The 13,269-nt window shown below is 31.9% G+C and overlaps 1 protein-coding gene across 1 annotated transcript; it reads right to left on the bottom strand.

Moving 5' to 3' along the window:
• Window positions 1-464: 464 nt before the first annotated feature.
• Window positions 465-9,510, bottom strand: LOC110898270 (serine carboxypeptidase-like 2). The gene is made up of 14 exons (XM_022145032.2): window positions 9,350-9,510; window positions 9,108-9,253; window positions 8,217-8,293; window positions 8,010-8,132; window positions 7,790-7,892; window positions 7,603-7,640; window positions 7,405-7,506; window positions 7,226-7,312; window positions 7,064-7,135; window positions 6,611-6,682; window positions 2,243-2,391; window positions 1,818-1,931; window positions 1,215-1,269; window positions 465-675 (listed from the first exon to the last, which is right to left on the bottom strand). The coding sequence occupies exons 1-14, from the start codon at window positions 9,478-9,480 to the stop codon at window positions 571-573; spliced, it is 1,374 nt and encodes a 457-aa protein (XP_022000724.1). The 5' UTR covers window positions 9,481-9,510; the 3' UTR covers window positions 465-570.
• Between the last annotated feature and the right edge of the window lie 3,759 nt (window positions 9,511-13,269).

The raw sequence follows: 13,269 nt of genomic DNA, 5'->3' as shown, positions 1-13,269 counted from the left end.
TCAACCCGACCGGGCTGACCCGAACCTGACCCGTTAACTTAAACGGGTTCGCGGGTTCAACCTGAAACTGACCCTAACCCGTTTATACTAAACCTAAACCCGCGATTTTTGTGTTAGGTTTGTGGCGTGTCTTCAGATTGTGTCAGAAATTCACACCCCTACATATGTGTAAATCAATGGCCAGGATTTGTTCACTCAGTTCGCAAATACACTAGTGTTCACTCTAGAACCTTACCTTATATATGTGTGTGTGTGTGTGTGTGTTTTGGATAAGGAAGGGAGGGTCGTCCCAATAGGCTTTGGGAGGACGAAGACGACGGGGATGGTTCCAAGGGGGCAATGTTGCCGGTCCATGCTGGACCTCGACGGGCAGGGAACGCACCCCATACCCAGTAGCCTTATATCTTTGAAGCTCATTTTGTAATTATTAATAATAAGCGTCTCACCAAATGAATGCTATCATCTACGGGGACATGAAACTTAATAGATTACTTTTAAGTCAAAGAAACATTAGATGTATTGTACATCTAGAATTTTAACATAAAAATTAAGTTTTTTTTTACAACAATATTATAGTGCTAAGTTGTCACTAAAATAAGCATGTGAACCGAGCCATGTATCCACAATAACCGAAGCTTCTTCAGGCTTGTATAGTGCCACTGAATGGCCTGCACCCTACATAACGCAAATGACACATTTATCGTTCAAATTTCATTTGCTTGATAAGTTTTTAATCATATAAATTGAGTCCTATACATTTTGAAATTAAAACAACTAAGTCATTCAAAATTAAGTGCACACTTTTTGGTATTTTATAGTGAAGCAGTAGATAAACAATGATGTAGTGCAAGAGATATACTTAATTTCCGTTAAATGTAATCAAACAATCAAAAAACGATAATATCTAGTTTGTAGTTATTTAAAAATTCATATATGAAACTCTTTCTAAATTGAGTTGTGCCTATGGATGCAAACGAGTTGAGCAAAGCCTAACGAGCTGAGGTCAAGTAGCTTAAGGTTTGGGTTTAGCTCGGATCAGCTCGTTTGCACCCCAATTATCTCATATAGTCAATTCCGAGAGATATTTACTTAAGTCACTCGCTTTAGATTCTTTAAGTAACTAAAACATATCAAAAGCTTTTGAGAATGTGTACCCAAAATAACTGTTGGTCGAAATGTAAAATATTTGTCAATAGTGGGTATCGTCTTTTTACCTTAATAGTTGCATGCATTAAAGAGTATCCATTCTTTGCATATGTCACCCGATACCTACAAAAAAACAATGATGTGTCACCCCACATGACTAGTTTCCAATATATAATGTGGTTTTTCATAATAAAACTGGTTCCGGAAAATCTACTAACAAAAAGAAACCCTAATATAGAATAACAAATAACTAAATATAACGGCTCAAGCCAATACCATCTTTAGAGGACTTTTTAGTCCGTTAGTTTCAAGTATATCGTTTATTATACAGAAGTATATAGATTTTTATATAATTTCGTAGAACTTCTATTATCTGTTAAAATATATTTTTGTAAAATAAATTTTATATTTTATATTTATCTATTAAAATTTTATTTTTAACTTTGTAAGCGATATTTATAGTTTATAGTTATGAGACTCAATTAGCAATAAAGTAATAAAGTTACCAATCTTTTTCTAATAAAAAATGCTTCAACTTTGAAAAGTTATCTATCTTTTTCTAATAAAAAATGCTTCAACTTTGAATTCCGATTTAGAGCCTGAATAGATCGAATAGATCGAGTAGCCACTGTTTTAAACTTTACTAGAAGACAACAAAAAAATGATCTCACCCTGCGACTTGGTTTCTTACAAACCATGGTGCCCATGGACTTTCAATTGGAAGATTGAGAGATGTTATCCATGCCGTCGCGCCAACGTATGGAAAGTTCATATCATGATCGCCGCTGCGATGCCAAATAAGTTATCACCGAAACCAAAAGAGTGTGTGTTATGTATGAACTTATGTAGTAATAGTATAGAATTATATACACTGATGAAAAAAGAATAATGCAAGGACTTTTTAAACACTTTTAACTATTTTTAAATTGACTTCAGTTTGATTTCTAAATATATATAAACCCAATAGCAATTTGAAAATGAGTTGACCCATTTCTTTTCATTAATATAATGATTTAAAATTCAGTCAAAAAAAATTTCACCATGGTTAAGTGTCAATCAACAACATTATCTAATAAGAAAGGAGATTGGTGGTTACTTGATGATCAATACTTGACATTTTTTGTCAACAAGTTGTTTATGGTATATGATACTGCTGAAGATGTCGTATGAGTAATATATGGTATCGTTTTTCTTAAAATCATAATGGAGCAGAGCATTGTTTTGCTGCCATGTTTTCACCGTTCCCTACAGAAGATCAGAACAATGAAGACTGTTAGACCCAAGTAAAATGGTAACGTTGCTTTTTGTGTCAAAGGAAAGTTGTAAGTAGGAAGGAGCAAATAGTATCGGGTATCGGAACCAATATTGGTACCGAATTTCCCATACCAACTTGAGTTTTGGTATTGATTTGGTATCAAATCGTATTGCACCATGTATTTTTAGTGCCGGTATCATTTTTTGAATTTTTAGTGCTAGTTGGTATCGAACTAATCTCTAATATTGTTTAGAGCTAGTTTCAATGTTAATATGTCATGAGAGTACAATAATTAGATTCATGTGCGCAAAAACTAAGAACATAATCAATGAATAAGTCTTGATAATATTCTCTCTCCCTCTGTTTATGTATATATGACAATATTATTAAAAGGACCAAATGAATAAATATTAAAAAAATAAATTAGCCAATGACTTTTTCTACAAAATATTTCTATGATAAGACGAATATAAATGTGTATTTTGTTAAACCTTCCTCCATGTCATCACAAAAATAAGAAAGCCATGCTCCCCTTAAGCCATGTTAGTACAAGATCCCCAACTTTTGAATATATGCAAAATTTGAAATTTAAAATTATTATTTAATCTGTCTTAATACTTTTAAAAACAAAAGAGTTAAATGGTTATTTTTAATCTTTATTGATACTTTTAAAATATAAAATGTATTTATAATATCAAAATGTAGGTGCATGTTTTTTAATTACTGAACTTTTAAAATATAAATGTATTTATAAAATCAAAATGTAGGTGCATGTTTTACTGAACTTCAAAAAGCATTTAAAACCTTAAAGGATTAAAAATATTAAAACTAAGATCACTGAAAAAAAAACTGAATCCAAAACGTAGGCACATATAATTTAAAATAGAAAACCTTAAAAAAAAAGCTAGAACAAATTAAAAACATATATATGTGCGACAACAATTTTAAAACATTAATTAGAATTCAAAAGAATTAAAAAAAAAAAAAAGAGTTAAATGTCATTCTAGTCTATATGGTTTGGGCCATTTTCTCAATTTAATCTAAAGGTTTTATTTTTCACTTGTAGGTTCAAAAAGGTTTCACCATTGCCATTTTAATCCACTGAGATAACTTCATCCATTTTTATATTAACGAGAAAGGCAATTCGGTCATTTTATATGGTCGAATTTCCCTTTTAATTAATAAAATTACATATAAAATGACCGAATTGCACTTCTCATTAATAGAAAAAATAGATGAAGTTAACCTAGTGGACTAAAATGGCAACGACGAAACCTTTTTGAATCCACAAAAGAAAAATGAAACCTTTAAATTAAACTCGCAAAATAGCCTAACCACAATAAGTAAAATAACATTTAACTCTTAAAAAATTGAAGTCACTTGAAATTTTATAATAACTAAATAAATAATAGCATTAAAAATGGCGGTCGTGAAGATGAGTGGTTGCAGAGACAAATGATCATTGCATTATTAGCACAGAATCATGGCGAGTTTGGGAAAAATAAAAGTCAACAGTTATAATTGCAAAATTCATTTAGTAAAACATTGTTTTAGGTGGTGTTTGTTTTTTAAATGCAAAAGGTCTCTAGTCCTCGGATCATATTTACAAACATCTGCACAAAGAGAGGTGAACTAAATGTTTGTGGAGTATAATAAAAAGAGTGTTTGATTATCTCATCTTTTTACCTCACATCTACCATCAATTGAGATCTACCATAAAGGTGGTTAATTAGGGGGGGGGGGGGGGGGGATATTTTGAAAGTTGCTAGCTTTTGAAGGTGATTATAGTTGTGGATGAAGGAATGAGAACGTTCGGTGGAGGTAGGGGAGGTGTCTGTGTTTTGAGATTAAGAGGAGAGGGATGGAGAGAGAGTTAGAAGAGGTGGGAAGACATTGGACCATATCTGCGTAGGGAAGAGGACGCGCAGAGGTTTGAATACATTTTTTAATGAAATTTCTTCTAAAAAACAAACGGTCTGCAGAGCTAAACGTCTGCGCGTGATCTGCACGGCGCAGACATAAGAGGTCAGAAGAGGTTTTTTCTGAAAAAACAAACACACCCTTAGTTATTTTCCTTGTATGTACGTAGTATAGTTTTTTCCTATAATAGTGTCGTTGAAAAAGTATTTATTAAAATGATGTTATTAGAAAAGTATTTACTAAAATGTTGTTTAAAAAAAAATTGTTTTTCACTTCTAATCTCATTGGATAAATCCAATTCATTATATAACTACTGTTCTAATCATTTTTTAAGAAAAAAAATCTTCTTTTCTTATAAAACCTACCTTGAAACAAAATGTATTTTAAAACTCTAAAAATTGTATTTGATAGAAAAACTACATTAGTTAAAGGTATTTCAAACATTTTAAGAATGGAACTTATTTCATATATTGTTATATTGATTTAAAATATAATATATTAAATTAAAATGTAAAAACATTTAAGTTTATCAAAAGACTTTTCTTTATTACTATTTTTTTTTTACAAAAACAATGTTTATAATTACAACAGATGAACATTTAAAAGTCAAAAATCGTGCTCAAACACAAAGACTTCCTTGATTCAAAGCTACTAATTTTATTTTCTTGTTTTACTAAATTGTAAATGTAAATTTTATTTTTCTTATTTTTTACTAATGGTGGGAATAAAAATCCCCTAACTCGGACCTTGAAAACATGATTTAAATGAAATAAGTTATCAACAAAATGGGTGACTAAAAGAGATCTAAACTATAAAATATTTTTATCTAATTTTTTAATATATTATAATTTAAGTGAATATAATAAGATATTAAATAATTATAAAGTCCATTTCAAAGTGTTAACAATATTTTAAACTAATTTAGTCAGATAATTTTTAAGAAAAAAATACGATATTGTGTGATTTATATTAAAAAATATGTCAAAGAATTAGAACAATGGTCGTATATAAATTTAAGTGAAGTTTTCAGTTTTTTTATTAAATACATATTTATGAGTGTATAATTTATAACAAACGTATTTTTTTCAAAATAGGTTCTATAAAAAATACTTTTCTGCACAAGAGCTTGCGCAGCTGGCTGATTTGCAGCTGCTGCTTTCGGGCGTCTCTACTTCAGCTGGGCCGGACTCTTGGGCTGCAAAAACAGATGGGTCTGGTTGCTTCTCTGTTAGTGCAGTCAAGCAGCGAATGTTGGATGCGACACATAGTGCTCCGGAGGTTGTGTATGGGTGGTGCAACTGGGTCCCTAAAAAAGTTGGTATAGTGGCTTGGCGGGCTTTTTATGATCGTCTTCCAACTGCCGATGCCTTACTACGAAGGAACATTCAAGTCAATGCTGTAAGATGTTACCTTTGTGATACTAATTATGAGTCGGTCGATCATTTGTTTACGGGGTGCCCAGTGGCCTTGGAGATTTGGTTGTGTGTATTCTCGTGGTGCCGCGTGCCTAATCTTTTCGCATTTCATGTTCGGGATTTATTGTTCTACTATAAAACGGCCAAAACTAATGACCAAGCAAGAAAGGCGTTCTATGGAGTTGTGCTTACTACGTTTTGGAGTCTTTGGAAAGCAAGGAATGATCTACTCTATAATCAAAAGCCGGTTGTCGTGCGGAATGTGTTTGAGGAAATAAAGATTATGAGCTATCTATGGATCACAAACCGAGAGAAGATGTCGGATATGACTTGGGACTCTTGGGGGAGATTTGATACGACCAAAATGGGATAGTCTTGGTTTGTTTTTTTATTGTGGACTGTATGCTTCGGATTGTCTTGTATGCTCGGATTTCTTTTATTGCTAGCATCTTGTTAGCAATGTGATAAATAAAAGTTTCGTTGGCCGTTCAAAAAAGAAAGATTTTTAAATAAATTAAGTTTGGTGAAAGACACAATACCATGATTAACTCATTAGTTATTTAATTAGTTAGATTTATTCAATGAGGTTGGGAGTGAAAAACAAATAAATTTTCAAGAACACTATTTTGGTAAATACTTTTCTAACAACACTATTTTAGTTAATACTTTTTCCACCAACACCATAATAGGAAAAAAAACACTCTACGGTAGTAATACAATCTCGCTTTCTGCCGGGTTGATTTTAATTGACAGAGTGATTAGAGCTAAGATGTTATTTCTTTTAAGGTTAGAATTCAAGCCCCGTTAAAGACGAATTTAATGTAATTTAGACCATTAAAAAATTCAATCTCCCTTTATCGTTTGCCCAACATACCTCACGAACATTGAGAGCCTTTTGCACATCTTTATCGTTTGCCCAGTACTCTAAATATATCTTATCAATTGACTGCATATATAACATAAATGAAGTTAGATACCTCAATCTTCTTAAATATAAATTTTAAGTAACAAAAGAATTGCCTTTTTACAATTTTCATGCTTTAAGTTTATATTAGCTTGCAACTTTCATCCATGGAATAAAGAGGTTGAAGGTGAGGGTTTCGAAATTTGGGTAGTTATATTTTATTTTATTTTATTTTATTTTATTTGGTTTTTTAACTAAAAATGTAAAAATACTACATGTATGACAACTTTTTAAGATAAATGATGGTCGTGTAATTTGAAGTTTAATAACAAAAATTGGAATCTGGTATAAACTTAAAAGCTGAAAACTGTAATTTACTCTAACAAATTTGCCTGGTCTATAAATTTTAGGAAGAAAAATTACACAAGTTGGATCCGTATCTAAATCTTCGCATAGCGGCTCCAATATATTCGATGGGTTAATTCCACTTGTGCACTGTAATAGAGATTGAATTCGATTTAGAGTTGTCATCATATATAAAGATTTTAAATAGTGTATCGAAATATATGATCCGCGAGCACCTACTTCATCCATCCGTTGAAGACTATTCCAACATAATCTGTTGTTAGGATCCTTATCCACATAATTACCATGACATGATTCTTTTGCTGACTGTTTTATCACACAAATAAACAAGATGTCAAAACATATTCTGCTAACTAAAATTGTGAACTTTGAAGTTTGATATAAATATTGTTTGTTACCTCATAAATATCATCTGATATAAGCGCAAGTCGGTGAGCAAACTCTAATCTTGAATTAAAATCACCGAACTTATCAGTGAGAGGGCTAATTATTAGGCATCCCTGTATAATGGGAAATGAAAATACACTTAAACATATAGTTATTTTGGTGTTACATTTTGTTAAGTATTTTTTTTTTATGATAGTATGTTTATTTACTTGGATATTGAGTTGTGGCTGCTTTCCTTGTTCATTGCCTGCAAAATTTGGAGAATACATATGCACATTTTATGATTTAGTGTTATGTGTTGTTACGAATTCGCTTTAGCCTCGGAAAAGATTTTAGGAAAAGACCCAATTTCCTCTAGCAATGAGAAGTATTTTTGTTCTTAATTGAGGTTCTTACCCTTATATGCTTCTAAAGTAACAACCGGTACTAAAATGCCCATGTATGAAATTCCAGATATGTACAATGGGTTAGTGCGGAACCTTTGATGATCCAAAAGCCACTGTATGCATCATATAAAACGTATACATATATCATTGTACACAATTGTAATAATACATGTAGATATACGGATATAAATTACAAAACGTGTTAAACTAGAGTACTAGACTTATCTCACCTTTTTAAGAAACTCATAAGTATGTAAGGCTAACATGGAATCACTACTCCTTGATGCTTCCGATGTTGTCGCATATGAAAACCCCACACCCGTCGGTAAATCTAGGAATATTACATTGGCAGCCTATAATGTATAGTAATTAATTCCCGATAATTGAATCTATAATATAATGTAGAAGGCTGAAATAAATTGTTCGGTACAATAAACCTTTGTCCATGAATTGGGATTTATCTCCAACACTACGTTATTCTTGGTCGAATGTTCAAGATCGATAGTTAGCGGACCTGTAGAGGATAGGTTTATGTCTTAGTACAGTGGTAAAGTCGACTAGGTCAATTAGCAAATTGGTTCGAATGAATTGATGACCAAGGTCCGTTTTGACCGTTAAAAACATAAGTCAAATGGGTTCGGGTTAGTATGGGTTGAGACTTAAAAACGGGTCCCTTTGATATATTATTTTAGGAATAATGGATTAAAATAATCTCAACTATTAGTTTTGGCAGACAACAACCCCAACTTAAAAAATAACCAGTGGTGGTCTTACATTTTCACGTATTGTAAACCAATGAACCTTTACTAACAAAACTTTAATTTCTTTTTGTCACTTTTTCTTTTTATGTTAGTAGGTCCATTGGTTTATAATTCCTGAAAAGATAGGACCACCACTTGTTATTAAAATCCATTATTTTTTTTTATTAGCAGTATTGACGGGTAGGTGGTGATAGCCATATTGACGGGTAGGTGGTGACAGCCATCACTTCATTCATTACAAATATTGTGGTTGTTACCATGGAGGATATATGTAAGTGGAAGATGTATAAAGGGTATTTAAGTTTGAAAAATTATGGAACTATATTTACACAAATACAAATATTATTTTTAAAACTATCAGCCATTCATAACATACTAGTACTTATGACTTTCTCAATGCTTCAATATTAACCTTTGAAAACACTTTTTATAAATATGATGTAAAAACTATCAACTGCCTGGTCACTACATGTGCTTCTGATGCAAAAATACTTTTTTTTTTTTTGTAAATATGAAGCTAAGAATGCATTACTGAAGGATTAGCATGCACTATTGAACATAATTTACCTATTTGATACATGAAAGGGTACAGTGCCGGAGTGCCCGGGCCACCGGTGAGATAAAGAAGAAGAGGATCATGCAACGGGTCTCTTTGAGACTCGACAAAGTAGTAGAAGAACTGTATTCCGTTGTCATCTCCCACTTCGACATATCTTTCGACATATGCAAAATGAAAAGAAATAAAATAAAACATAATTTTCTAATTAAGACGAAAAAACACATGAAGTTAAAGATATATACACGCATACCCGGTTTCAAGAGTAAAAGGTAGATCACCATGAAAGCCAGGGAGATTTTTTATGATTGACCTTGAGTTTGATGAAGTTGCAAGACACACAATGCTGATCAAAAGAAAAAGCCTTATGCAAGTATACTCCATTATAGGAAATTTTTAATGATTAAACTTTAATTTTCAGAGACCCCTTATATAATAAAGAAGCTAAATAAAAAATACAAGTTACACACCATGTTTATCACGATACCTACATATATTTCCTATACATACATTTACCATGCGAGAATAGTGTCACGCAGCTGCCTGGCACTATCTCATTGGACCAACCAGTTTATTATATTTTATCAATTTCAAATTACGTTTTTGCCCCTGTTTAAAATTTCGGTTTTGCCCCCAGCTCAAAAATAAAATTACGCTTTCGTCCCCATCTCAAAATTACGATTTTGCCTGGCACTCCCCTATTCGACCAACCAGTTTATTATTTTATATCCATTTTAAAATTACGTTTTTGCCCCTCTTTAAAATTTCGGTTATGCCCCCAGCTCAAAATAAAATTACGTTTTTGTCTCCAGCTCAAAATTACGATTTTTCCCTCGATTCAAAATAAAATGGTGGTTTTGCCCTCAGCTCAGAATTACCTTTTCGCCCCCAGTTCAAAATAAAATTTTGTTTTTGCCCCCAGCTAAAAATTACGATTTTGCCCTCTGTTCAAAATGTGATTTTTCCCCGTTTAAAAAATTATGATTTCGCCCTCAGTTTAAAATTACGTTTTTTCCCCAGTTCAAAATAAAATTATGCTTTTGCCCCCAACTCAAAATTACAATTTTGTCCTCGGTTCAAAATAAAATTGTGATTTTGCCTCCAGCTTAAAATTACGATTGTGCCCTTACTTCAAATTTATATTACGCTATTACACCAAGTTCAAAATTACGAATTTGCCCCTGTGAAAATTTACAATATTGCCGCTGGTTCAAATTTACAGTACTACCATCACTTTAGCTTTTGGAAATTACGATTTTACCCCAATAAAAAAATACAATTTTCCTTCAGTTAAAAGTTACAATATTGCCATTATTTTAGTTTTTTTAATCAAAACTATAAAAGTGTTTTGTTTTAATTGGTTGACTCGATTTAATTGTTTTTCGTGTCAATGAGCTGCCTAACACAGTAACACTCGCTCATTATTCGGTCATCGCCCCGCAAAACGGGCGGGGTATTAACTAGTTAATATATATAAACAACATAAAAAAAAGCACAAGTTGAACCCTATATTTATCACGATAACTATATATAAATAAATAAAAAAATAATACAACTTGCACCCAATGTTTTATCTCGATATATGTGTCTGTGTTGAGGTTTGTTGCGAACTTATAAAAAGTGGGAACGGAAGGAACCGACTATAAGTAACTAGTGATCTTCGCCGCACATTGCGGTGGAGACGATGACATGGTTACCAAAAATAATATATTATTTTGAACATATTTCGTTATACTAACAATGCTCAGTATTGTTTACAATCAAAGAAAAAAATTATTTATAATAGTTTCCTTACACAAAAGCTGCCTCACTGCTTCATATACTCGAACGATAACATATGTTTTACATCCACACAAAGCTATAATAATAAATGTAATAATAAATGCCGATAAGATTCCGACAATAGCGATTCTAAAACGATACTCTATTGCAAATAGAATTCTGTGTTTTAAATAATTTATAATGGAATGTCGAGAAAGGTATAACAACGAATACTGGTACCATTATCGATGTTGTTCAAACAACATTAGCCCTATTCATCCTAGTGAATGACAAAATCTGTTATGTCACTGCTATATAAACATACAAGTATAAGTGTTTATCTATAAATCTGAAATACAAATAAAACTTAAGTTGCAACACAATAAATAAAACTATGCATGTACAAGATAAATGAAGTTTGCGTAGATTTTATTTTATTGTAATCGACAGATTTAACAAAAAGAGTAAGCATCGTCATTTTATTTAAAAAAAATTACATGTAAAGTAGATTTAATAACATATGCGTTTGGGCTTGAATGACTAGTACGTTGTTACTTATAACTTGGTTTAAGTAAGAACGAAACTATGTAAAACAGCATGTCTTAATTAAATTTATAATAAAACAATAATATTTTCTCCAATCTAATTTTAATAAAAAAAATAACTAAAAAAACAACAAACAACGCAACAACACTGTTCGTTTTGTTTGAATAGTAATAATAACAAAATAACTAAAAAATAATAATAACAAAATAACTAAAAAACAATAAACAACGCAACAACGTTGTTCGTTTCGTTTGAATGATAAATTTACTTAGAAAGTCCAAATTTTTAATTAAATAATATTATAAAAGTATTCATTGTGGATCATGTGTGATTCCTTTTAGAGATTATCATAAAACAACAATATTTTCTCCAATCTAATTTTAATAACAAAATAACTAAAAAACAATAAACAACGCAACAACGTTGTTCGTTTCGTTTGAATGATAAATTTACTTAGAAAGTCCAAATTTTTAATTAAATAATATTATAATAGTATTCATTGTGAATCATGTGTGATTCCTTTTAGACATTATCTAAAAGTACACGTGTCTCTAAAAATTGTGCCTTTAAAATTGCAAGGATTTTCTATCATTATGTATCTGTGTTTATTATTATTATTTAAACCATGAAACGCGTTACAGCAAGGATTTTCTATCATTATGTATATGTGTTTATTATTATTATTTAAACCATGAAACGTGTTTCATGAGTGTTAAAAATATTTTTGTGCTATATAAAATTGCCAAAGGTGATTATATTTTAACTATTTTAACATTAATCGTTCACAAGAAGTATTTATTTTAACTACTTTAACAAAAAAAAAATATATAGAAATTCTTGGATATAATCTCAAAGAACCTTTTTTCTTATAAAGACGGGGTAGTTTGGGCAATTCATCACAATTCAAGGGTATGGAATGATATTCCAGTAAAAGTTTCAATAGCCGGTCCATGGAAGAACATTTTAGTATTCGGAATATTTTTTAAACGCCGATATTGACCTGAAGAATGCTACATCAGCGGTTTTGGCAAATGGTAGAAACATCTCCTTCTGGTTAGATGGCTGGGCAGATTCGGAACCCTTCTACATAAAATTTCCAGATTTATTCAAAGCTGAAAAAAATAAAGACTGTATGGTGGCTGATCGAATGGGTGTAGGCGAATCCAGATTGGAGTTCTGATTTGGCCTGGGCTCGTTCGGTCCTTGGCGATAATGAAAACAATCAACTGCAACAACTTATGGGCACGATTGGAGGGTTAGTCATGACTCCGGGTAGAGATAATTGGAGCTGGAAGTATGAGGTATCTGGTAATTTTAATGTTGCAAGTATTAAAAAAACTTGGTTCGGTTAATCGAGTCTGCCCCGCTAGAGCATTTGAGTGGAATAATTGGGTCCCGAAGAAGGTTGCAATCGTGGCATGGAGGGCAGAGATGGAACGTTTGCGGACCAAGTGTTCATTATCAACTCGAAATATACCGGTACAGAATCAGTTGTGTGCTATGTGGTGAATATGTAGAGACTAGCGAACATATTTTTGTATCATGTCATTTCGCACAAATGATATGGCAGAATATTGCGGGTTGGTGCACGGTACCTCCGATTATTGCGCTCGACATTAAGGACTTGCTTACTTTGCATGAACTTAGTCCGGGATCGAGCAAGAAGAAAAAAGGACTATACGTCGTTATTTTGGTAGCTTTTTGGAGCATTTGGAAGATGAGAAATGAGGTTGTATTCGGACAAGCAATTCCAAATACTACGAACATTCTAGACGAGATAAAATCAATGGTGTATCTGTGGGTAAAGAATCGGTCAAAGGTGGCGACACTAACATGGGAAGATTGGAGTCGGTTCAATTTTGTTGG

Source organism: Helianthus annuus, chromosome 13 (genome assembly GCF_002127325.2).
Source record: "Helianthus annuus cultivar XRQ/B chromosome 13, HanXRQr2.0-SUNRISE, whole genome shotgun sequence".
NCBI lineage: Eukaryota > Viridiplantae > Streptophyta > Magnoliopsida > Asterales > Asteraceae > Helianthus > Helianthus annuus.
This window is presented reverse-complemented; position numbering and strand designations above follow the sequence as displayed.

Bases quoted from the DNA above. Each gene is read 5' to 3' on its own strand.
- LOC110898270 (XM_022145032.2), bottom strand. From the start codon at position 9,480: ATGGAGTATACTTGCATAAGGCTTTTTCTTTTGATCAGCATTGTGTGT. The intron at 8,133-8,216 runs GTTTATTGTACC...TATACATTATAG, and splicing joins ATCCCAATTCATGGACAAAG to GCTGCCAATGTAATATTCCT. The intron at 2,392-6,610 runs GTATGTTGGGCA...GATCTTCTGTAG, and splicing joins AGGCTCTCAATGTTCGTGAG to GGAACGGTGAAAACATGGCA.